Source organism: Chlorocebus sabaeus, chromosome 6 (genome assembly GCF_047675955.1).
Source record: "Chlorocebus sabaeus isolate Y175 chromosome 6, mChlSab1.0.hap1, whole genome shotgun sequence".
NCBI classification, from domain to species: Eukaryota; Metazoa; Chordata; class Mammalia; order Primates; family Cercopithecidae; genus Chlorocebus; species Chlorocebus sabaeus.
The window spans coordinates 42,589,280-42,616,126 of NC_132909.1; the positions used below are offsets into that span (position 1 = coordinate 42,589,280).

The window sequence follows — 26,847 nt, forward strand, 5'->3', positions numbered from 1 at the left end:
CAGGAGTTTGAGATCAGTCTGGCCAACATGATGAAATCCTGTCTCTACTAAAAATACAAAAATTAGTCAGGCGTGGTGGCACACACCTGTAATCCCAGCTACTAAAATGGCTGAGGCATGAGAATTGCTTGAACCCAGGAGGTGGAGGTTGCAGTGAACCTAGATCACACCACTGCACTCAGCCTGGGTGACAAAGCAAGATTCCATCTTGAAAAAATAAAGCCTTTCTGCTGCTTTTGTTATCTACATAAACAAAGATATCAACTGGATATAATAATTAACTACTTTCCAGTTTTATTCACTACAAATCTTAACTAACATCTGTTTTTCTCGCTCATTTTTCCTGTATGCACCATTTTATACATTCACATACAGAACAATAAAAATATATCCAATTATTCGATTTTGGTTGAATATTCATGAAAATAAGTGTTAAAAATCTTTTTTTTTTTTTTTCTCTTTGAAGAAGGGTTTTACTGTTGTACTGAAGAGTGTTGTTTCTGGAGACGAAGTTGCCTGTGTTTTAATAGGGAGACTCCAGGGAGAATCCAAATCATAAGCTGATATTTTACATTAATAAATTGAATACAAAGCAGTAAGTATAAATTTGCTTTCAGGATTTTCAAAGTGTTTAGTTTTGTTAGTCACCTAATTAGTTTTGTTGCAATAATTATCTTCTGAAAATATGTACAAACTTGTACTCACACAAAAACACTCACTTCATAATTTTCATACACCTAAGGTTTATCTTCAGAGTAATATGAGTATATTTAACTCTATGTAAATTAAAACTAAAAGTCTATATGCTTGCATGCAGAGACCCCACACATTCAAAGAAAGCTGTATAACAAATTTATTAATAAATTTTCAGGACTCAGAAATATATGGACTTTGTTTCTATTTCTTCTTCTGTTTTTTTTTTTTTTTTTTGAGATGGAGTCTCACTCTATCACCCATGCTGGAGTGCAGTGGAGCGATCTCGACTCACTGCAACCTCCACCTCCCAGGTTTGAACAGTTCTCCTGCCTCAGCTGCCAGGCGTGCACCACCATGCCTGGCTAATTTTTGTATTTTTAGTAGAGACGGGGTTTCACCATGTTGGCCAGGCTGGTCTTGAACTCCTAGCCTCAAGCATTCCACCTGCCTTGGCCTCCCAAAGTGGTGGAATTACAGGTGTGAGCCATTGCACGTGGACGTATTTTATTTATATTTTTGTATAATTATTGTGACCATAAAAAAACCTGTAGTAACAATTTAATTTTACATTTTAAAATAAATAAAAGCATATAATTACACTGTTGGTAATACAAAAGATAAATGCTAGAGGTTATGGATACCATATTTACCCTAATGTAATTACTACATATTGTAGGCCTGAGTCAAAAGATGCCATATAAGGCATAAATATGTACACATACTATATAACCACAAATATAAATAACAAATTTCAATAACAAAAAAGAGTAAAAATTTAATCTGTGGAAACAATATTCTTTAACTCATTTGCAGTTTAAAGCCACTGGCAAAGTGATTACTAGAGATGTTATTCCACTATATAACAAATCATATATTGCTACCATCTTGTAGCCGCACCCTTGAGTAAGGTGGGATAGTTTAAAGTTAGTGGCATGATAATGCTTCATTAAATGCACAATAGTCTTAACATGGTTAAAAAATAATAAAATTAACTTCACACAAAATTTTTTTTTTTTTTTTGCAGGGGTGGGAGCACAGTTTTGTTCTTGTTGCCCAGTCTGGAGTGCAATGGCATGATCTCGGCTCACCACAACCTCCATCTCCCTGGTTAAAGCAATTCTCCTGCCTCAGCCTCCTGAGTAGCTGGGATTACAGGCATGCACCACCATGGCTGGCTAATTTTTTTGTAATTTTAATAGAGACGGGGTGTCTCCATGTTGGTCAGGCTGGTCTCGAATTCACCACCTCAGGTGATCCACCCACCTCGACCTCCCAATGTGCTGGGATTTCAGGCATCGAGCCCAGCCCTAACAATTTTTAAATGTACTGTATTTTATTACATACAAGTACAATTAGTAAAACAATATACTATTTTAACATACTTTTAACTATTTCTTTGTGACATGATAATGTAGAAAAGTATTGCTCTGAACATCTACCTTATACATTACTTAATAGAGGTTTACTAAAAAGAACCTCTCCACTTATATTTTCATTATGCATCTTACATTTTAATGTCCTTACTCTTTTATAGAAAAGGTCATAATGTCCAAATAATTTTTAAATATCTCTAATATCTCTGATGTAGAATTGATCACTTGCTTTCACATGTGAACAAACTAGGAATAACAGCATAATTTGAAAGCTGTATTACATCACTATTCAGTTTTCAAAAAATTTTAAACAAGTATACTTTCAATGTAATTACAATGCTTCCAAAAATCTCTTTTTAAAGTTACATACAAATCATTTATCTAAAAACTGTAGTTGTGGATTAGTTTTTATACTCAAGTGTCAGTGCCTTAGTTATTCTACTGTAGATTCTCTGATATTTATATACATTCTATTTTGAATTAAATGTTTTTATATTTACTGCATCTGCAAAACTATATTTTAGTATAAACTCTCTGGTGTTTTCTAAGATGTAGTTTCTGGGAAAAAAAAAAAAAGTGTTTCTAAACGTATTACATTTACAGGACTCATCTCCAATATAAATTTCCTGATGTTGAACAAAGCTTGAGCAACTGCTTCAGGGTTTTCCTCTAGTACAAAATGTGTGCAATAAGATCTCTGATATAAGTAAATGTGCTATAACCCCCTTTATAGTTGTAACAGTTGTCTTCAGGCCGGGCGCGGTGGCTCAAGCCTGTAATCCCAGCACTTTGGGAGGCCGAGACAGGTGGATCACAAGGTCAGGAGATCAAGACCATCCTGGCTAACACGGTGAAACCCCGTCTCTACTAAAAAAATACAAAAAACTAGCCGGGCGTGGTGGCGGGCACCTGTAGTCCCAGCTACTCCGGAGGCTGAGGCAAGAGAATGGTGTAAACCTGGGAGGCGGAGCTTGCAGTGAGCTGAGATCTGGCCACTGCACTCCAGCCTGGGCGACAGAGCCAGACTCGGTCTCAAAAAAAAAAACAGTTGTCTTCATATTTCTTCAGTTTAAAGGCTTATACTTTCTGAAATATTTTTTTTGACAGTAATTATACTCTTAATGTCTTAATGCTTTTATTAAAAGGAACCTTTTTATGTTAAGATATGAGTAGGAGTTAATGGATTTTCCATATTCCTTATATTTGTACAATTTTTCTCAAGGATAATAGCTTTCTTGTGAAATAAGGTGTAAGTACTGATTAAAAGTTTTGCCACATTCTTCACGTTTGTAGGAGTTTTGCCAGTATGAGTTATCTTACCCACAATCAAGTGTGGCCACCATATAAAGGCTCTGTCACATTTTATATATTTCTAGGGTTTCACACCAGAATAATTATTGTTATGTATAGAGAAGTTAGAGAGAGGGGTTGGTAAAAGCACTGTCACTTTTTTTAGGTTTGTGGAATTCCTCTTCAGCATGAATTATCACCAAGTCTCTTTTAAGAATTCAGAAATGGTGGCCAGGCATCATGGTTCATGCCTGTAATCCCAGCACTTTAGGAGGCCAAAGTGAGTGGATCACCTGAGGTCAGGAGTTCGAGACCACCCAGGCAAACATGGTAATATTGCACCTCTACTAAAAATATAAAAATTAGCTGGGCATGGTGGTAGGCACTTGTAATCTCAGCTACTAGAAAAGCTGAGGCAGAATGACTTGAATTCAGGAGGCGGAGGTTGCAGTGAGCCAAGATCATGGCATTGTATTCCAGCTTGGGTGACAAGCATGAAACTTCATCTCAAAAAAAAAAAAAAAAAAATTGAAAACTTGTTATAGGCTTTGCCACATTCTTCAGGGGCCACATTCTTTAAGGTTTCTGTCCAATATGAATTATGTGTAATAAGGGTTGAGAACTCCCTCTGTCACATTCTTTATATTTGTAGGGTTTATGTTCCATATAAATTCTCATATTTAGTAAAAGTGGATAGCTGGTTAAAAACTTTCCCACATTCATCAAACTCATAGGGTTTCTCTCCAGTATGAATTATCTTATGTCTAGTAAGGGTAGAGGAGTGTTTAAGGCTTTGCCACATTTTCACATTTGTAGGGATTCTCTCCCATATGAATTATCTCATGTCTTCTAAGGTTTGAGGATGAAATAAAGGCTTTGCCACATTTATTGCACTTGTATGGTTTCCCTCCAATATGAATTTTCTTATGTGAAAAAAGGGTTGCGGGATGGTTAAAAGCTTTGCCACATTCTTCACATTTGTAAGGTTTCTCTCCAGTATGAATTCTCTTATGTCTAGTAAGGGTAGAGGAGTACTTAAAGCCTTTGCCACATTCTTCACATTTGTAGGGTTTCTCTCCAGTATGAATTCTCTTATGTGTAGTAAGGTGTGAGGACCAGTTGAAGGCTTTGCCACATTCTTCACATTTGTAGGGTTTCTCTCCAGTATGAATTATTTTATGTGTAGAAAGGGAAGAAAGGTACTTAAAGGTTTTGCCACATTCTTCACATTCATAGGGTTTCTCCCCAGTATGAATTCTCTTATGTGTAGTAAGGATAGAGGAGCGCTTAAAGGCCTTGCCACATTCTTCACATTTGTAGGGTTTCTCTCCAGTGTGAATTTGCTTATGTGTAGTAAGGTTAGAGGAGCGGTTAAAGGCTTTGCCACAGTCTTCACATTTGTAGGGCTTCTCTCCAGTATGAATTATCTTATGTGTAGTAAGAATAGAGGACCGACTGAAGGCTTTGCCGCATTCTTCACATTTGTAGGGTTTCTCTCCAGTATGAATTCTCTTATGTTTAGAAAGGGGAGAGGAGCGCTTAAACACTTTGCCACATTCTTCACATTCGTAAGGCTTCTTTCCAGTATGAATTATCTTATGTGCAGTAAGGGAACAGGAGTACTTAAAGGCTTCACCACATTCATCACATTTGTAGGGTTTCTCTCCATTATGAATTTTCTTATGTTTAGTAACGGTAGATGAGTTGTTAAAGGCTTTGCCACATTCTTCACATTTGTAGGGTTTCTCTCCAGTATGAATTATTTTATGTGTAGAAAGGGAAGAAAGGTACTTAAAGGTTTTGCCACATTCTTCACATTCATAGGGTTTCTCCCCAGTATGAATTCTCTTATGTGTAGTAAGGATAGAGGAGCGCTGAAAGGCCTTGCCACATTCTTCACATTTGTAGGGTTTCTCTCCAGTGTGAATTTGCTTATGTGTAGCAAGGTTAGAGGAGCGGTTAAAGGCTTTGCCACAGTCTTCACATTTGTACCATTTCTCTCCAGTATGAATTATCTTATGTGTAGTAAGGTGTGAGGACCAGTTGAAGGCTTTGCCACATTCTTCACATTTGTAGGGTTTCTCTCCAGTATGAATTTTCTTATGTGTAGTAAGGGTTGAGGACTGGTTAAAAGCTTTGCCACATTCTATACATTTGAAAGCTTTTTTTCCAGTATGTCTTGTCTTATGTCTGTTTGAATTTGAAAATTGATGACAGACTTTCCCATATTTATCACATTGAAATATTTTGCTCTGGGTAGTTGTCAAACATTGGTTAAGTCCACTATAACCTCTTTTGTGCACCTTACACTCATCCACACCTTCACAGCCTTTTTTAAACTGTAAATTGTCATGTCCATATTTTTCATATCTTCTCAGTATCAGTTTTTGGAAAGAATCTTTTATGCTCTGCTCTGGCCAAAGGTCTTGGGTAAAACGAGAACACAGAACTGAAAGAAACCATAAAAACATATTACTTCAATTGCTAGACTCAGATAAATATACTTTATAAATCAAACCTATATAAGTATACATACTACATAAGCAAGATGACATAGTAAAATATCACAAGCTGTAATTTCTTCCTGGACATATAAATTTAACCAAACATACTGCCCAAAATACATTTGTAAAAAATTTATAATTAAGTGTGTGAAAGGCCCCAGGTGAGCACAATGCAAAGAGCCACATAGAATAAAAACAAAAGCCTGTTACATATACCCAACAGAGCTCTTCCTGCTCTCCAGTATAACATTGTGCTTTTAAAAGTAAATTGTTGGTCAGGAATGATGGCTCATGCCAGTAATTTCAGCACATTGGGGGGTTGACATGGGTTGATCATGAGGTCAGGAGTTCAAAGGGAGCCTGGCCAAGATGGTGAGACCCTGTCTCTACTAAAACTACAAAAAATTAGACAGGTGTGGTGGCAGGCACTTGTAATCTCAGCTACTCAGGAGGGTGAGGCAGAATATTGTTTGAACTCAGGAGGCAGAGGTTGCAGTGAGCCGACATCATGCCACTGCACTCCAACCTGGGTGACAGAGTGAGAGTCTCTAATGGTAGATATTGTAGTGACCAAGATCATGCCTCTGAATTCCAGCATAGGTAACAGGGTGAGACTCTGTCTCCCTCTCTCTCTCTCTCTCTCTCTCACACATACACACACACACACACACACACAAATGTAAATTGCCAAATCCTGGTTTCTTTTTTAAAAAACAAGAAAAATATTGGCACATACATCTTTATTTTTGGCTTTTAGGGGTTTTTCTAGACACTGGTAAATGTCTCCCATGACATAAAACGCTGAAGGAAATGGTGATATAAGTTGGATTAACAGTTTGAGTCTGCTGCGTCTAAAGATAAATGTTGGGGCCGGGCGCGGTGGCTCAAGCCTATAATCCCAGCACTTTGGGAGGCCGAGACAGGCGGATCACGAGGTCAGGAGATCAAGACCATCCTGGCTAACACGGTGAAACCCCGTCTCTACTAAAAAATACAAAAAACTAGCCGGGCGAGGTGGCGGGCGTCTGTAGTCCCAGCTACTCGGGAGGCTGAGGCAGGAGAATGGCCTGAACCCGGGAGGCGGAGCTTGCAGTGAGCTGAGATCCGGCCACTGCACTCCAGCCTGGGCGACAGAGCGAGACTCCGTCTCAAAAAATAAAAATAAAAAAATAAAAAAATAAAGATAAATGTTACAGAAGCAGAGATACCGCCCTACCCCAAACAGGGAATAGGTATAGCAAGTAATTACTGACTATTAAGAAGAAATATGAATAAGCCAATTTAACTAAACAATAAACACAAAATTTTAGACAAGACACATCCTAAAAACGTGTTTGAGAAATTCCCAAAATCTCTAGCCATGACAACTGATTTCAGACTATGTCAGGATAGTTATATTTTAAAGATTCTAACAGGTAGCTTTTTGTTAATGTCCAAATCTCAATCAAAGATTACAGTGAATACAAAATATTAGAGCAACATGGCCCCATCAGTGAGTGAAGATTATACCTCTGCACTCCAGCCTGGACAACAGAGGAAGACTGTCTGAAAAATATAATAAAATAGGGCCAGCATGGTGGCTCATGCCTGTAATCCCAGCACTTTGAGAGGCTGAGGTGAGTGGATCATTTGAGGTCAGGAGTTCAAGATTAGCCTGGCGAACATGGTGAAACCTTTTATGTACTAAAAATACATAAAATTAGCCGAGTGTGGTTGCGGGCACCTATAATCCCAGCTACTTGACAGTCTGAGGCAAGAGAATTGCTTGAACCTGGGAGATGGAGGTTGCAGTGAACAAAGATTGCACAACTGCACTCCAGCCGAGGCAACAGAGAGAGACTCCGTCTCAGAAAAATAAATAAATAAATAAATAAAATAAGTTGAATATTCAGCAAGTTAAGTAGGAACACAGACAACTATCAAAGATCAGAAAAATGAGAATAACAACCAGAAACATTTAAATAGCAAAAAACAAAAATTGTGGTTATAAAAAATATTTAAAAACTGGAAAATTTCTTTAAAAATGAGGTAAACATGAGGAAGCTGAACAAACAAACTAGGATACACACAAAGATATTTATAACAAACATACATATAAGCAAAATTTCAAAAATCACGGATTAGAGAATTTTGGGAGCTGTAAGATAAAAATGATGTGTCATTTATAAGCATAGTCTCATGAGATAACAAGTCAATTTAGAAAAATATTTTTTGCAGGTGAGAAGGAAACTGTGATATTGTTAAAGTTAAAATAATAATAATAATAATAATAAAAGCTGTCAAGTGAGAATAATACCATCACCACAATTGTACTACCAAATAAAAATAAGTACTTCCAAACTAACCAAATCCTGAGAACCTACATTGGCACTGCATATGCCCTATATATCAAAGATACTGAAAGGAGTTTCTTCCACTGAAAACAATATAATGCAAGAAAACAACACATAATCATATGAAAATATGTAACTTTCTGGGAAAGATATGCACATACACAAAAATGGAATTTGTTACTTAACATTACCATAATGGTGCAGAAAACATTTTTAATTATTAATTTAAAAAATAGAAATTATTACAAACATCTGTTAATGAATATACAAACATAAAAAATATAATTAGCCAAATCAATAACAAAGTGAAGGCAGATGTAATGATGAAAATATTTTGTATGAAACTTAAGTTGATTTTTTACCACATTTAAATATATTGTTGGATCTTTTAGAGGTTTTATGTAAACTCAGAAGGTATCACTTAGAAAATATCTGTACAGATACACAAAAGAAAATAAGAAACTGAAAGCATGTCAATACAAAAATTAAAAAAAAAAAAAGAAAAAGAAAATGAGAGACAAAGACACAAGAATCAAATAAAACAATAAAATAACACAAGTTTTTCTTTTGCAGAAAACTATTTAAATATATATAATTATCTCTCCAATTAAGAGACACACTTTAAATAAAAAGGATTATCAAAAATTTTTAAAAATCAAGATTCAACTTGCCTTTTTACAAGAGTCAGTTGAGATCTAATGATAAAAAAAAGCCTGAAAGTGGCAAGACGGAAGTAGAAATTTCATGTAAATATTAACCAAATGAGAGCAGAAGGGCTCAAAATAATATTACACAAGCTACATCTTAACTAAGAAACTGTCATATTTTATAAAACGTACTTTAATTCAAAACTTCAAGAAGACAAAGAAGGCATTAAACAACATATGCATTCTTTCACTGGGAATCTATGACAAATTTGTTTATACATGTGTGTATTTGCACGTATGCATCTCATATTAGAGTTTCAACTATATAAAGCAAATACAAAATTGAATACACACAGACAGCAATATAACTATAGTAGGATATTTCAATCCTTCATTTTCTGTAATAATAATAAAACAAGACAGAATATTAATAAGGGAACAGAGGACTAGAAGGCAGTAAAAAACCATTATTTCTAATGAAGATAAACAGAACACTCCTCAACAACATCAGGATACACAGCCTTCTCAATAGCTCATAGAGAATTCTCCTATATAGACCACCTCTTAGACCAAAAATGAAGCCTTAACACATTTTTTAAAACTGAAATTTTATAGACTACTTTCTATGACAAAAATGGAATTACAGTGTAAAACAATAATATAAATAATTGATAAATTTACAAATATATAGAAATGATAAAACACGCTCTTGACCATGCACTTGTTCAAAAAACTGAGCTGTGTGCAGTGGCTCACACCTGTAATCCCAGCACTTTGGGAGGCTGACGTGGGTGAATTTAACTCCATCTCAAAAACAAACCATTGAAAAAGAAATAATATTGTGAAGATGTCTGTACTGCTCAATTTAATCTACAGATTTAATGCAATGTTTTTCAAATGTCTCACTGCATTTTTGAAGAAATACAAACAACAAATCCAAAAGTATATGGAATCTAAAGAGACAATAAACTACCCAACAATCTACAAAAAAAGGAACAATGTTAGAGGGATTACCATTTCTGATTTCAAAACACATCAAAAAGCTACAGAATTAAAATCATTTGTTATGAGTAAAAAGTTGAAAAAGTAGACTAATGAAACAGAAGGCAGCACATTCATTAACTTTTGCATAATTATTGCAGCATTGTTACTGAAAGGTAATAGGTAAAAGCAATGCAAATTTCTGTCACCAAATCATTCAGTAGATACAAAAATACAGAACTCTCATTAAGCTATTTAATGAAATGAAATGTAACCTTAGGACTTTGGACGGCCAAGGTGGGCCAATTACTTGATCCCACAAGTTCAAGATCAGCCTGGGCAACATGGCAAAACTCTGTCTCTACAAAAAATACAAAAAAAGCTAGCTGGGTGTGCGGGCACATTCATGTAACCCAGCTACTTAAGAGGCTGAATGGAGAGGATCATCTGATTTTGGGAGGTTCGAGCAGCCGTGAGCCATGCAAATACGCCTGGTTGACAGAGTGAGACCCTATCTCAAAAATACATGAGGCTAGGCACAGTGGCTGACACCTCTAATCCCAACACTTTGGGAGGCCAATGCAGGCAGATTACCTGAGGTCAGGAGTTCAAGATGAGCCTGGCCATCATGGGAAAACCCCATCTCTACTAAAAATACAAGAAATTATCCAGGTGTGGTGGCATGCGCCTGTAATCCCAGCTACTTGGGAGGCTGAGGCAGAAGAATCACTTGAACCCAGGAGGTGAAGGTTGCAGTGAGTTGAGATTGCACCATTGTACTCCAGCCTGGGTAACAAGAGTGAAACGCTCTCTCAAAAAATAAAATAAATAAATAAATAAGTAAATAAAATTATATTAAAAAAAGATATAGAATGCCTGAGTGCTTTTTTTCAAAAAGCATATACTATGCTCCCTACAAGAGACTCATTTTAGCATTGAGTCAAATAGGCTGAAAGTAACAGAATGAAAAAAAGTTATATTCCATGAAAATAGTAACAACAATTAAGATAATCATAATTATATTAGACAGAATATGCTTTAAGTCAAGTACTACCATGGGACAATGATTGATATTATATTACGATAAAGTAAATTGATTTCACAGGAATCTAAAATATTTATCTATCTATATGTATACGGGTATATAGCATCAAGGCTCCAAAATATATAAGCAAATACTGACAAAAGTGAAGGGGGACACATAGCAACATAATAATTGTAGACATCAAAAACCCATTTGCAATAATAAACAGAAAATTCAGACAAAAAATAAGAGAAAACTGAGACAATATTATAGACCATATTAATTATTTTGCATATAGAGGAATACTTGAGAGTACATAATTTATAAAGAAAAAAGGTTTATTTGGCTCACAGTTCATCAGACTGTGCAAGAAGTACGTGTCAGCATCTGCTTCTAATGAGGATTTCAAGAAGCTTAAAATCATGGCGGAAGGTAAGGAGTAACTGGATATATTATATGATAAGACACAGAGCAAGTATGAGGTGAAGAAGCCACGTTCTTTTAATGAACCAGCTCTTATTTGAATTGATAGAGTCTAATCTTTTTGGTTACCAAGAGTATGTACCAAGCCATTCATGAGAAATTCACCCCCATGACCCAAACATGTCCCACCAGGTCCCATATCCAACACTGAGGATTTATATTGCAGCTTGATGTTTGGACAACAGGGACATCCAAACCATCTTATAGACCAACTAGGCTTCACAGACACATAAAAAACTCTCCCGTCAAAACCAAGATAATACACAATATTCTTATTTGCATCTGTTATATTCTGTTAGGACACATACCAAGCTTTATTAAATTTAAAAATACCTCCTGGGTGTCATGGCTCTTGCCTATAATCCTAATACTTTGGGAGATCCACTGAGGCCAAAAGTTTGACACCAGCCTGGGCAAAACAGTGAGGTCCTAACACTAAAAACAAGCAACCAATTAGCCAGACATGGTAGTACATGTCTACGGTCCTAGCTACTCAAAAAACTGAGGTGAAATAATAATCACTTGAGCCCAGGAGGCTGAGGCTACAGTGAGCCACAATTATGCCACTGCACTGCAGCCTGGGTGACAATAAGATCTTGTCTCAAAACAATAACAACCAATCACTTTAAAAACACTAAAATTATACACTGTGTGTTTTCTAACAAAAACTGAATAAAACTAGGAATTAAAAGCAAAAGTCAAACTGGCAAATTCACAAATATGTGAATATGGATCACACTCTTCAACATATTCTTGCTCAGAGGACAAAAAAAATGATTTTTATTTTTATTATTATTCTTATTATTGTTTTGAGATGGAGTCTCACTCTGTTGCCCAGGCTAGAGTGCAGTGGCGTGATCTCTGCTCACTGCAAGCACCACCTCCCGGGTTCACGCCATTCTCCTGCCTCAGCCTCCTGAGTAGCTGGGACTACAGGCGCCTGCCACCACACCCGGCTAATTTTTTGTATTTTCAGTAGAGATGGGGTTTCACCGTGTTAACCAGGATGGTCTCGATCTGCTGAACTCGTGATCCAACCACTGAAGGAAGGAAGGAAGGAAGGAAACAAACCACACAAAAAAAATATGCAACACAGGACCTGGAAGATAACTGAAAATCCATGTATTTTGTACCACTATTCAAAAAAGCCAAAAGGCTGAACCACCCAGATATCTCTTGATTTATAAACACATCAAAAAATGTAACATACACATACAATGGGATATTATTCCACTTTAAAAAGAACAATCTTATCACATTTTAAGATGAACATTGAGAATATTATGTCACCTGAATTAATCCAGTAACAAAATTATGGATATTGTATAATTCCACTTACGTGAGGTATCTTAAGCAGTCAAAATCATGAAATCAGAAAATGGAAGGTTTGTCTGTCAAGGGCTGGAGAGAGGCTAAAATGAGCAGTTGGTACTTAATGGGCATTGAGTTTTAGTTTTACAAGATGTAAAGTTTCTAGAAGTATTTTGCACAACAAAGCGAATATAATTAACATGCCTAAAATGAACAGCTTTTTTTTTGAGACAGGGTCTCACTCTGTCACCCAAGCTAAAGTGTAGTGGCACAATTTTGACTCCCCCTCAATCTCCCAAGTAGCTCACAGCTGCAAACCACCATGCCTGGCTATTATTACATTTTTTTTATAGTGGAGAGTCTCCATATGCTCCCCAGGCTGTTTGAGCTCCAGGGATCCTCCTGTCTTGACCTCCCAAAATCCTAGGATTACAAATCCAAGCCACCACCATGCCTGGCCCTGAAATGTAAACTTCAATAGATTTAAGATGGTGAATTTTATGTCATGTGTTTTTAAGACAATTTTTTTAAAGAAAAACTGAGAAAAAACCAGAATTACATATTTTTTTGAAAATTACCTTCAAATCACAAAAGTGTTTCTCTCACAAAAGTAAATATATGTTAATAATTAAACACATGGTAAAAATAAGACTATCTCCATGAGTACTCACTTAGACAAGATAAAACTACCACGGAAAATAAGCTAAGAAAGAATATAAGATAAGCCATGACTAAAATTTGGGTCATATTTATAGATAAACAGACATACATATGTAATCTAATTGTGACAGACATGCATAATTTATCTCTTAAACCTAAAATTGACTTAAAATGTACAAGCAGAATTGCAAATTATCTAAAATTATAATACATTAAGTAAAACCAAAACACCCAATAAACTAATGTTAAGAAACCTACACTGAGGACAGGCACAGTGGATCATAACTGTAATCCCAGCACTTTGGGAGGCTGAGGCACGCAAATCACGAGGTCAGCAGTTCCAGACCAGACTGGCCAATATCGTGAAACCCCGTCTCTGCTAAAAATGCAAAAATTAGCCAGGCGTGGTGGCACACACTAGTAGTCCCAGCTACTCAGGAGGTCAAGGCAGAAGAATAGCTTGAGCCCTCGAGGAAGAGGTTGCAGTGAGCCAAGATCACACCACTGCACTCCAGCCTGGGTGACAGAGCAAGACTCTGTCTCAAAAAAAGAAAAGAAAAGAAAAGAAAAAAACCCTACACTGAAAAAGCATACTAATATAAAACTTCAAAACAATAATAAAAGAAATGTTTACTCATAAAACCTAGTATGCAACATTAATGTATCATTAAAAAAATTGTCAGGCCGTGTGCAGTGGCTCACAACTAGACCAGTTTGGCCAACTTGGTAAAGCCCCATCTCTACTAAAAATACAAAAATTAGCCAGGAGTGGTGACACATGCCTGTAACTCCAGCACCTGAGAGACTGAGGCATGAGAACTGCTTGAACCCAGAAGGCAGAAGTTGCAGTGTGCCACGATCATATCACTGCACCCCACAGGCTGGGTGACAGAGCATGACTCCATTTCAAAAAAAAAAAAGTTTCTAGATAACTGAAATATTTAACTGCTAGTGTGTACTCACTAACTGCAGATATTTTGAATCATTGGCATGCACTGTGTGGCAGTAAAATTTTGGAGAATATGCGGTATAAATAGAAGATTCTAATGAGAAACTTTAAAAATTAGCATTTAAAAGAAACTAGAGTTACTTTTAATGTTTTAAATATATGGTATTCTTACACAAAATGAAACTGCTATAATCCAACTTTAGAAGCAAAGAGTAGCCTTACATTGTTAAATAAAAAAATATATAATTTGCAGAATAGGGTTAGGCCCTCTGATACGTAAAACAAATATTGAGAAATAAACTACATTATTATTTATATATAGGCTTAAAAAGTAGATGAAAATCCTTTAATTCCTTTTTGCCTGCAGCAAACTTAAATTTATAAGTAAATATTTTAGTAAATATGAGTCCCTATGAATTATCTAATTTACTTCAGGCACACCATGCAAATTCTAACATATTGTCCCAAATATCTGAATCAAAATTTACAGACAAATCTGAAAGAGAAAATAGAAAGTAAAAATGTATAGGGAAAGTGACATCAGTAAGAGGAAAAGATTAAAATTCCCTATATTCATATTCCCTTACAGCAAAAAAAGTCAGACCTCTCTGACAAAAATGCTTTTATGAGAGAACCAGGCATTATAGCTCACATCTGTAATGACAGCTACATGGTACATTAAGGTTGGAGAACTGCTTCAGGCCAGGATTTTGAGAATAGCCTGGGTTATGTAGCAAGACACCATCTCCAAAACAAGCACCTCTAAGAGAGATTTGAGATCCAGGGAGGGAGTTGTGAAATCTTGCTAAAGTTTAAGATTGAGAAGTGTTCTATTCAGAAGGTAGGCCCTTAGTCAGGTGAAAAACTACAGGACCCCCATTCATGGCTATGCACCAGGATAGGGTTCACCCAACTTGGTCCCACTGAGAATTCTGAACTTACTCTGTAACCAACCCAAACTCCTCCCAGCCACAGTCTGGTAGAGGTCCTGCCATACCAGAGACCTGGAGGAAGGCACCCATTTACAACAATGTAGGCAGGCCTGCAGACCGTGGCCTTTACTGAAGTCCCTGAAGCAGTTCTATGACAGTTTCAGTTACCTGAGCCACAGTTTATGGTCAGTTCTGCCCACGTAGAAATCCACGCAATTGGGCAGGGTGCGGTGCCTGTAATTCCAGCACTTTGGAGGACTGAGGTGGGTGGATAGCCTGAGGTCAGGACCAGCGTGACGAAAATGGAGAAACCCCTTCTCTACTAAAAATACAAAATTACCAGGCGTGGTGGTGCATGCCTGTATTTGCAGCTACTTGGGAGGCTGAGGCAGGAGAATCGCTGGAACCCAGGAGGCAGAGGTTGTGGTGAGACGAGATCGCACCATTGCACTCCATCTTGGGCAACAGGAGCAAAACTACATCTCAAAAAGAAAAGAAAACAAAACAAAAAAGAAACCCACACTGTTCCTGGAGGAAATGCTTCTAAAATCAGTTTATGAAAACTCGAAGAGGTGTTTGCTCCATCAAATTCAGACACCAATACAAAACTATATTGTGCCCACTGTCAATGCTTCTCTTTGAATGTAGTACTGGAAGTATGTGGCGGAAGAATTATTCACAGAAATAAAAAAATCCAGCCAGGTGCAGTGGCTCATGGCTGTAATCCCAAGATTTTGGGAGGCAGAGGCGGGCATATCATCTGAGGTCAGGGGTTGGAGACCAGCCTTGCCAACAGCATGAAACCCCATCTCTACCAAAAAAAATACAAAAAATTACTTGGGTGTTATAGTGAGTACCTGTAATCACAGCTACTCAGGAGGCTAAGGCAGGAGAACCGCTTGAACCTAGGAGGCGAAGGTTGCAGTGAGTCAAAATCACACCATTGCACTTTAGCCTGGGCAAAAAGAGTGAAATCCCCTCTCAAAAGAAAAAAAAAAAGAAATAAAAAAATCCATTGAAATTGAAGAAAAATAAGTCAAAAGTTGCTGTTTGTCGATCACACAATCTTATATTTAAAAAACCATAAACACTACATTAAAACCTGTCTAAACTAATAAATACACTCAGTAAATTAGCAAAATATAAAATTAAGCACACAAGTATATGTATGGTTTCTTACACTTAAAACAAAGTATCTGATGAGGAAGAAAAAATCTTATTTAATGTAGCATTAAATAAATTTCTGAGAAAAAATTAACTAAGGAGGTAAAAAAAAGTTTACAATAAAAAAAGTTAGAAAATCAAAATTAATTTTAAAATATTTTATGTCTATGGATTGAAAGAATAAATTTTATTAAAGTGTCATATTATCCAAAGTGATCTATAGATTCAATAGTCTTCCTATCAAAATTGCAGTGTTTTTTTTTTTTTTTAAGTAATGGAAAATACAATTCTAAAGTTTACATGAAACTAAAATAAATTTCAAATAGTCAAAGCAATCTTAAGGAAAAAGAACAAAGCAGGATATCATACTTATAATTTCAAACTATATTTCAAGACTGTATAGTAATAAAAACAGAATGGACCATGCACAAAAATGGACAAAAAAATGCAATAGAAACTACTACTCTCACACATTTCAGACCTGATGCAAAAATAGAACTAAAAAATAGTTTTAGTTTCTCAAAATAAGTCAGATATTTGTGTGTTCCCAAAACAATGAAAAATCAGCCAGATTGTGCAGTCTTTTATATGCCATGAAGATGACTTTGGCTCTCACTGTGAACACGAAGGAAGCTCACCAAAAGAAAAGGAGAATTTTTAGAGAATTTAAAAGCATAAGACAATATGCCCCTTTGTGAGAGCAAAATTTAAAAAAGAGAAAAAAAAAAAAAACAAACCGGCTGCCCAGGAAGTTCCTTTGGAAAACAGCTTCCCGAATCACACCTTAAGAACTGGCTTTCTCTTTGACCTTGGGCCTCTTATCCCTGTTGTCTGTTGTATTCGCTTTCACTCGCACCTACCTGGGGGCTTGCCTACCATCTCCTGTCTCTTCATAGTCAAAGGTTTTTTTCCTTGCTCCAGACGGGTGATGAGGTCTGGCTTTGAGACAATAATACCTGTTTTATTAAAAATAAATAACATGAATCTTGCTCATATTCTCCAATTACAAGCTAGTAATGTGCTCAGGAAAGATGATGTGATAAAATATTTTAGTAAATTAATACCAAAATACAAATTTGTAACAGAAATTTCTAAATATTTAGAAAATACTTTCAATTCGCCTGGTGCAGTGGCTTACGCCTGTAATCCCAGCATCTTGGGAGGCCGAGGCGGGCAGATCATGAGGTCAGGAGTTCAAGATCAGCCTGGCCAGCATGGTGAAACCCCATCTCTACTAAAAATACAAAAATTAGCCGAGCATGGTGATGTGCGCCTGTAGTCCCAGGTACTCAGGGGGCTGAGGCTGAAGAATTGCTTGAACCTGGGAGGTGGATGTTGCAGTAAGCCCAGATTGCACCACTGCATTCCAGCTTGGGTGACAGAGCGAGACTCTGTCTCAAAAAAAAAAAACTTTCAATTTGTAGGTTTCCTAATTTTACTACCTGGTACTACTGAATCAAAAATTGGTGGCGACAATTAGATTTTCAGGTGGAAGCTACAATATTTTATGTCAGTTAATTTCTGGAATTACCACTAATTTAGAGTGAAGAATATAACTCAATTCAGAAATGTGGAAAGTTTGTATTAAGATGAAATATCTTGAAGAAATTTTTTTATTTTCTTTCTTTTTCTTTTTCTTCCTCAAGACAGAATCTTGCTCTGTCACCCAGGCTGCAGTGCAATGGCATGATCTCGACTCACTGCAACCTTCATCTCCTAAGTTCAAGCGATTCTCCTGCCTCACCCTCCTGAGTAGCTGGGATTACAGGTGCGTGCCACAGCCCACAACTAATTTTTTGTACTTTTATTAGAGAGACGGTGTTTCACCATGTTGGCCAGGCTGGTCTCGAACTCCTGCCCTCAGGTAATCCCCCAGCCTCACCCTCCCAAATTGCTGGGATTACAGGCATGAGGCACTGAAGTAATTCTTTTCTAAATGAACAAATTCTGAAGATTTTCTTGAAAAACTGGATCTGAAACTCTTTTATATAAAAAGAATAAATTACTAAAAAAATTCCACAAAAAAGAGAAATAAAACATTTTGTGTATATTATGAACTATGTATTAAAGTTTTTCTCACCAAGAAAGACCAGGTTTCTGTAGTTCTCTAACATCACATTCCTATATAAATTCCGCTGTGCAGTGTCCAGGCAATGCCACTCCTCCAGAGAGAATTCTATGGCCACGTCTCTAAATTGCAATGGCCCCTGAAACACACACATGCACACATTTTCACCGAGTGATTATGGGTAGAATTTTTAATTTGACTTAAGGTGAAATGAGAGAGTGAATACAACTGCTTCTGACTTACAGGATTGATTAAAATTATCCAATAAAATAATTTTCAACACAGAAATATTCTCTAAAGTATTCTGCAACTCTGAGAAAAAAGAGGAGCATAAGATCCACATCAGTTCATGTATTTTTATAGATAATAAAGTATAAAATTAAGGGCATGAACACAAACATGTACATTTTTGAATGAATATTTATATCATATGGAATGAGTTGTGAATATTTTTCAGATGAGAAATACATGTTGAGTTAGAAGGCACCTCTCAAATTTTAGTATGTATAATAAGGTGAAGACCCTTTTTTCCAGAAGATCTGGAATAAAGTCTGATTTTTTTTGAATTTCTAACAAGCTCACCAATAATGTCAATGTTTTTGGCCCAAGAAGGATATTTTGTCAGATATCCAGTAAGTGGAAGAGTCTGTGTTTTTTCCAGTTTTTCTGGCCTGTAAACAAAGATAAGAGCCTTCATTTTCCAAAGAAAAATACGTAGAAAAAAAAGAAAAAAGAACAGCTGCCAGATTAAATATGATTGTTTATGCACATCAGCTGCATAATGAAACTTAACAATGAAGAGAAAAATAATTAGCTATATAGTAAAAAAAAAAGAAAAAAAATCATCAGAGAGCTATTTAAGCAAGTGAATCATTAATCATTAACTGCACTAGGACAAATTTTCATGATGTCCTAATGCACGCAGAAGAACACAGTGTCACTGTTGAAATATTCCTTCTTTAAAAAAGCAAATAAAATCTGAATTTAATCAAAAAGAATCATCAGTTTTATGCAAACCTCAAAATGCAGACACCACCTATGTTCTGTAGTTTCTAGTAGTAATTTTAAGTAGGCTTCATTTAGCACCCTAGAGAGTAGGTATCGCCTAACAATTTTTTTCAGAATTTCTGGGTAATAAATGCCATCACATTTAAATGAGCAATTTTTTTTTTTTTGAGACAAAGTCTCACTCTTGTCCCCCAGGCTGGAGTGCAATGGCACGATCTCAGTTCACTGCAACCTCCATCTCCTTGGTTCAAGTAGTTCTCCTGCCTCAGCCTCCCAAGTACCTGGGATTACAAGCACCTGCCATCACACCAGGCTAATTTTTGTATTTTTAGTAGAGACGGGGTTCCACCATGTTGGCCAGGTTGGTATCGAACTCCTGACCTCAGGTGATCTGCCCGCCTCGACCTCCCAAAGTGCTGGGATTACAGGCGTGAGCCACCGTGCCCGACCTAAATAAGCAATTTCTTAATCCTGTTCGGCATACAGCTAACAGAACACACGAATGGAGCCTCAACATTGTATTTTCTCCACCTTTACTAAGGACCACAGTTTTCCCCAATAGAAATGCTGAGTATCCACATCTTTCCATGTTCAACAGCCACAAAGGGAACATTTTTAATATTGCAGATCATAAATTCTTGTTGATAAATCTTCATGGCATATAAGAAGTTATTCTGTACAGAATGTAGAGAAGGCTCTGGGATACAGGAAAGAAATACTTTTCAGAGACCCCTGACTATCATAAGAATTTTAAGAAGTATTTAAACCAAACTCCTTAGGGAGGAAAAACACAAGTAGAGAAGTAAAGGTTTTCAAGTACTAAACGCTTGGCATTCCAGGAAGCAGAGTGGACACAGCTTTTCAGCTGAGGCATGTTTACCTGAAGAAAATCCCTTTTTTTTTTTTTTTCCTATCTCCTCCTTCTATAGAATTCCTTCTCAGACGAGATTCTCTGGACAAATTACAACTGCGTCTTGAGAATATGCCTTTAAAGGTGTCAGTACCACATGTTTACCTGCTAGCATGACATCAACTGGCAGAATAACAAAAAAATCCACCCATTTCTGTCCTTTAAAACAGAAGAGATTCAGGAACAATGAGCTGCTCCATGAAGATGCAAATATAAGTTTCTCCTTTCCTGTCCTCAGGTGCCCTCCCCTGCCACAGACACCAGCAATTTCTGCTACAGTAATGGAAATATGCACGAACTACCAGTCCCTTCCAAATCCAAACAGAATAGGCCCTATGACCACCCTTTAGTGCAAAGGTGGAACTTAACTCTCATGAATGTATTTTGAAGCCTTCATACTTGATTCTGGCCTCATCTTAGAGTCACAGGAGGCCCTTCATTAAAACAGCGTGGATGCTTCCACCCACAAAAATAAACAGAACTTGTGGGGAGGGCACAACACATTTCTGCAAATCGACCGTGTGATCCTAATAAGAAGCCTGGGCTGATAATAAGCTAAGCATTGCCTCTCAAGCTTTAACAAGCTTATTATAATTCACTCGGTAATTCTGGCCCCACTTTATGTAATTCTGCAGGTTTGAAAAGGGCCCATGAATGGATGTTTTAAACAAGCCCCCATCAATGCTGATGTTGCTTCCCCTTGGTGCATTATTAACATTAGAGTTTAAATGTTCTATTAAACCCAGTGCTCGCAGAGACATTGTATTTAGAATCTTGTTTTCCATTCCTGCAGATCCAGTAGTTGCTCCATAAGTCACAAAAAAGTAAATATAAACAGAATAAAATTTTGTCTAAACTACATTAACCTTTCTTCCTGTATCTCTTTCATCTGTCTATATTTAGTTTTTGTTCTGTATAATTTTTTAAAAAATTGATGACAGAGGAACAGAAGAAGAAATAAAGATGCTGCGCCCTTTTTCTAAATCCTGGAAATTATTAAACCCAGCACAGCACAGGATCCCTTAGGCTTAGCACTCTTGTCACAACCAAATACTTCTGGTACAAACAAGGACAACCCATCTGCATCCTAAAGTTTTATATTCTTTGCTGGCTCTTTAAAGTTTACAGAGGAAACAGAAGGCAGCAATGTCTGAGTAGGTCTGTATTTTAAAAACAACATGTACACATGTACCAATGCAATGTTTATTAAGCAGGTACTATGTGCTCAAGAGTATGATACACAGCACTGTGCTGGACATAATACATTATGTGATTTAATTCTCATAACACCCTGGGAGCTGGTTTAATAATTTCCAGGATTTAGAAAAAGGGCCCAGCATCTTTATTTCTTCTTCTGTTCCTCTGTCATCAATTTTTTTTACAATTGTACAGAATAAAAGCTAAATATAGACAGATGAAAGAGATACAGGAAGAAAGGTTAATGTAGTTTAGACAAAATTTTATTCTGTTTATATTTACTTTTTTGTGACTTATGGAGCAACTACTGGATCTGCAGGAATGGAAAACAAGATTCTAAATACAATGTCTCTGCAAGCACTGGTTTTAATAGAACATTTAAAATCTAAGACCCTAAAGTACATACTTTATTTATCCCACTTACCTGCTTTTGGGTTTCAGGAAATTGTGAGCACCAGCTCTAGAAAGGCAGCAGGATTCACCAGCCAAAACTCTGATCTCTTCTAATCAGTTCTCTGAGGCAAGACTCCAAGGTACGGTCAGACAAAAATAAGGCCTCCAAAAAGGGTGAATCTGAACAGGTCTGGGGCAGGGTGGGGACACTATGTAGAATCCTGCTCTCTATGCCACTGTAGTACCACCAGGTTTGTTTTTTCAAAGGTTACCTAAAAAAAAAACCTTAAAACCCAGAGTTTCTGTAATTTTAATATTTTCTAGCCACTGCCCTGTCAACTTTATGCTTCATACTAATATGCAATTTAAACAAATCATTTAAGGTTTTCTAGGGTAATTTTTTTTTTTTTTTTTTTTTTTGAGATGGAGTCTCACTCTGTTGCACAGGCTGGAGTGCAGTGGTGCCATCTCAGCTCACTACAACCTCTGCCTCCTGGGTTCAGGTGATTCTTCTGCCTCAGCCTCCCTAGTAGCTGAAACTACAGGTGCACACCACCATGCCCGCCTAATTTTTGTATTACTAGTAGAGACGGCATTTCACCACATTGGCCAGGCTGGTCTGTAACTCCTGACCTTACTGTCTAACATTTGAATTCTGACACCACCCAGAGTCAACACAGACCCTGATTCAGGGCTCAGTCCCACCACACTGTCCTCACGGCAGATGCCAGTCAAAAAACCCATGGGTCCATCCATGCTTCTGAGCTACTGTTTAAAAACTTGGGACTCCCATAACCTCTCTGAATTTTAATAATTTGGTAGAGCTACTCACAGAACTCAGCAAAATACTAGTTATATTTACCAGTTTAATATGTGAGATGCAGCCCAGGAAAAGCCAAATGGAAGAAATGCATAGAACAAACAAAAGAAATGGAGATGGATGAAACACATAGATAATCCTGGGAAATATCTGTGATTAATAAAATTCTCCATCCTTTGTGTGCTCCAGGAACAATTTATGGAAAGAAACACTATTCCCGTTATGACTAAGATAGTGCTCTCTTTTCTTACGTATCACACAGCAAGACACACACTCTACACATTTTCTCCTTTTTCTCATTTAAAAAAAAATCAGCTGAATTTGTCTTCAGTGGTCAAAATAAAACATTTCTTCACATTGTCACCCAAGTTGGAGTGCAGTGATGCAATCTCGGCGAACAGCAACCTCCACCTCCTGAGTTCAAGCAATTCTCCTGCCTCTGCCTCTCAAGTAGCTGGGATTACAGGTGCCCATCACCACACCTGGCGAATTTTTGTTTTTTTGTTTTTTTGAGATGGAGTTTCACTCTTGTTGCCCAGGCTGGAGTGCTGGCACAATCTCGGCTCACCACAACCTTTACCTCCCGAGTTCAAGTGATTCTCCTGCCTCAGCCTCCCGAGTAGCTGGGATTACAGGGATGCACCACCATATCTGATGAAATTTTTTTTTTTTTTTTTTTTTTAGTAGTGATGGGGTTTCTCCATGTTGGTCAGGTTGGTCTCAAACTCCCAGCCTCAGGTGATCCACCCGCCTTGGCCTCCCAGTAATTTTTGCATTTGTGGTACAGACAGGATTTCACCATGTTGGCCAGGCTGGTCTCAAACACCTGACCTCAGGTGATCCACCTGCCTCAGCCTCCCAAAGTGTTGGGATCACAGCCATGAGCCACTGGGCCTGGACTAAAATATTTCTTAATCAAACTTTACTTAAGTTTATTTCCCTCCCTGAACTTTGAGCTACCCTCAGTCTGAGTCAACATACAACCCCATTTTGCATCCTTCCTAAGAACATGCTGATTTCAGGGTAAGACATCCTCATCTAAAATCTGACTTTTTCACTCTCCATTTGCCATTCACCTCCCACCTCCTTTCTAATCATGTTCACTCCTCCCTAAAAAAGAAAGCCCTTTTCTGCCAAAATCTTTGCAAGCTATAAAGATCTTATACTTAGTTGGTACCTTCTCCTGTTGCAATAATTTTTTGGAATTCATTTTTTTAAAATAAATCTAATGTTTTTATTTTACAAAGTATAGAAAGTGCCGCAAAATGTAACGACTTCATCATCACTAAGACCCTCTCAGTTTCCTTTCATCTTAACCTCAAATGCATCTGCCTTTGGATCCCCAGCTTTCCAGGGCTCTATAGCTTCTCTCAGGATAAAGGCTCCTTCTATGACTGGAGTGATTAGGCTGGGACATCTGCAGGGGAGGCTCCCCAGAAAAAACTGAGTATGTAGTAACATCCAGTTGCAGGCTTAATATTAGCCTTAGCTTGGAGTCACTAGGTTCAAGCTTTAATTTCCATATCAGAATTAGTCACTTGGTTTTTGAAACTAAGTGTTTGAAAAATCCAGGGAAATTACTCAAACGCAGTGTTTACATAGGGAAGGAAATTTTAAGGTTCTTACATTCTTTTTTTTTGAGATACAGTCTTGCTCCGTGGCCCAGGCTAGAAAGATCTCAGCTCACTGCAACCTCCACCTCCCGGGTTCAAGACATTCTTGTGCCTCAGCCTCCCAAGTAGCTGGGAATACAGGCATACGCCACCATACCTGGCTAATTTTTGTATTTAGTAGAGATGGGGTTTCACCATGTTGGCAGGCTGGTCTCAAACTCCTGACCTCAAGTAATGAACCTGCCTAGGCCTCCCAAAGTGCTGAGATTACAGGCATGAGCCACTGCACCTGGCTAAGATGCTTGCATTTTATATCTCCATAAGAAAAACATATATATCTACTTCTTTCAGACAATATATGTATTATTTTATTATTTATCTTAAAAATAATGAAGTAGGCCGGGCACGGTGGCTCATGCCTGTAATCCCAACACTTTGGAAGGCCAAGGTGGGTGGATCACAAGGTCAGAAGATTGAGAACATTTTGGCCAACATGGTGAAACCCTGTCTTTACTAAAAATACAAAAAAATTGGCTGGGCGTGGTGGTGCACACCTGTAATCCCAGCTACTTGGGAGGCTGAGGCAGGAGAACTGCTTGAACCTGGGAGGCAGAGATTGTGTGAGCCGAGATCACACCACTGCACTCCAGCCTGGTGACAGAGTGAGATTCTGTTTCAAAAAAATAAGTAAATAAATAAAATAATGTAGTAAAAAATTAAGTCATATGGGAACACTTCTAGAAGGTACCATGTTTCATCACTTATAATTTAGCATTTAACTCAGAACTCAAGAAAAAAGAATATAGAACTGAGATATTCACTGTCACAAATTTACCCTGCAAAAAGAGGAACCAATGTGTTGATGAATCTATGTAACTCATCAACTATCTACCACATTTTCCTGTGGAAATACATTCATTGTCTACAGCCAAAATGGAAGAGAGATTTTCCCTATTTTTTTCCTTGGTAACTAGGATTCCTGGGAAACATGGTGAAACCTCATCTCTACTAAAAATACAAAAATTAGCTGGGAGTGGTGGCGTGTGCCTGTAGTCCCAACTACTCGAGAGGTTGAAGCAGGGGAATGGCTTGAACCCAAGAGGTGGAGGTTGCAGTGAGCCGAGATCTGACACTGCACTCTAACCTGGCGATAGAGCAAGACTGTCTCAAAAAATAATAATAATAATAATTAATTGAGGAACATGGGGTACACCTGAGGCCCTGCTTGGGACACATGTGAAAAATGCCAGGGAAAATCAGTCCCCTGTGGGATGTGAAAATAACTGAGTGGCAGGCAATTAGACTGAAGAGGCCCTAGTCCCCGGATTTCTATTTCTTAAAAAAAAAAAAAAAAAAAAAATCTAAGCTCAAGTGCATTTTTTGGTAAATTACTACATTAGGGGAAACAAAATTCAGGCTTAAGCAACTATAAACTGCCAGTTAAGCTCAATTACATAACCAGGAAATTTCCACCTTGATTGTACAACTTAAGAAACTACATTACTAAACCTAATAAATTACTGAATTTGGTTTTCTTCCTCATGCATTTCACAAATGTCTCTTCTTCAAGCCCCTCCATGGACTACAAACTACAAACTGTAGCTGGGTGCTCACAATTCTTGAATCACTCTGATTAAATTGTTCGATATTTTTGCAGTGACTCCCATAATTTTTTTTTTTTTTTTTTTAGACAGAGTCTTGCTCCGTCGCCCAGGCTGGAGTGAAAGAAATCACAGCTCACTGCAACCTCCGCCTCCCAGGTTCAAGCGATTCTCTCACTTCTGCCTCCCGAGAAGCTGGGACTACAGACATTCGCCATCACACCCAGCTAATTTTTGTACTTTTAGTGGACAAGGGGTTTCCCCATTTTGGGTCAGTCTTGGTCTTCAACTCCTGACCTCAACTGATCCGCCCGCCTCGGCCGCACTTTGACCAAGCCCGGCCCCATACAATTGTAAGCAGAAAAGAGAAACTGTGAACCCCACAGATCAAAGTTCTTCCCATTCATGAACCCGCACCGAGACTCAGGATTCTTCCCTGACACCCTCCGGTGGTCCTTGCACAATCTGGGTGAGATGCGGCACTGCGGGTGCAGAGCTGCCCACAGAGCGCTCCAGGCCAGGGGCACAATCACTGCGCGGGGAAGCGACATGACGCCCGGGGCCAGGCTGTCAGCGTACCGCCATCTTATGGCTGAACGGGACTGAGGTGGAGCTGGGTAAGGAGAATTCGGGGTGCAGATTGTGGAGCTGACTGCGGGGAGCCCTGAGTACCGCCACAGCCACTTCCCCTCTATCCGGACGCTGGACCGGCACTCTCACCATTTCTAGGCTTCCAGGGGGTCCCGGCGTCTTAGCTGTGGATCTCTCAATACCTGCAGGATACAGGGCCACACAGGCTGGGCCTCTAGGAGCAGAGGACACAGAGCAGTGAAGACCAGACCTGGAGCTCCAGCTGCAGCAAGAGACAAGGACCCCGCCAAATCCGGAAG

At 37.9% G+C, this 26,847-nt stretch overlaps 1 protein-coding gene across 2 annotated transcripts; it reads right to left on the reverse strand.

Annotated features, from left to right (window-relative positions):
- Positions 1-1,671: 1,671 nt before the first annotated feature.
- On the reverse strand, positions 1,672-26,847 carry LOC103234248 (uncharacterized). Of its 2 annotated transcripts, XM_073016754.1 has the most exons (5): positions 26,678-26,847; positions 18,428-18,554; positions 17,208-17,303; positions 4,225-5,808; positions 1,672-4,142 (listed from the first exon to the last, which is right to left on the reverse strand). In XM_073016754.1, the coding sequence occupies exons 1-5, from the start codon at positions 26,678-26,680 to the stop codon at positions 4,015-4,017; spliced, it is 1,938 nt and encodes a 645-aa protein (XP_072872855.1). In that variant the 5' UTR covers positions 26,681-26,847; the 3' UTR covers positions 1,672-4,014. The 2 variants fall into 2 exon arrangements, with proteins under 2 accessions (XP_072872855.1, XP_007994140.3); XM_007995949.3 differs by having other exon boundaries at positions 4,038-5,808.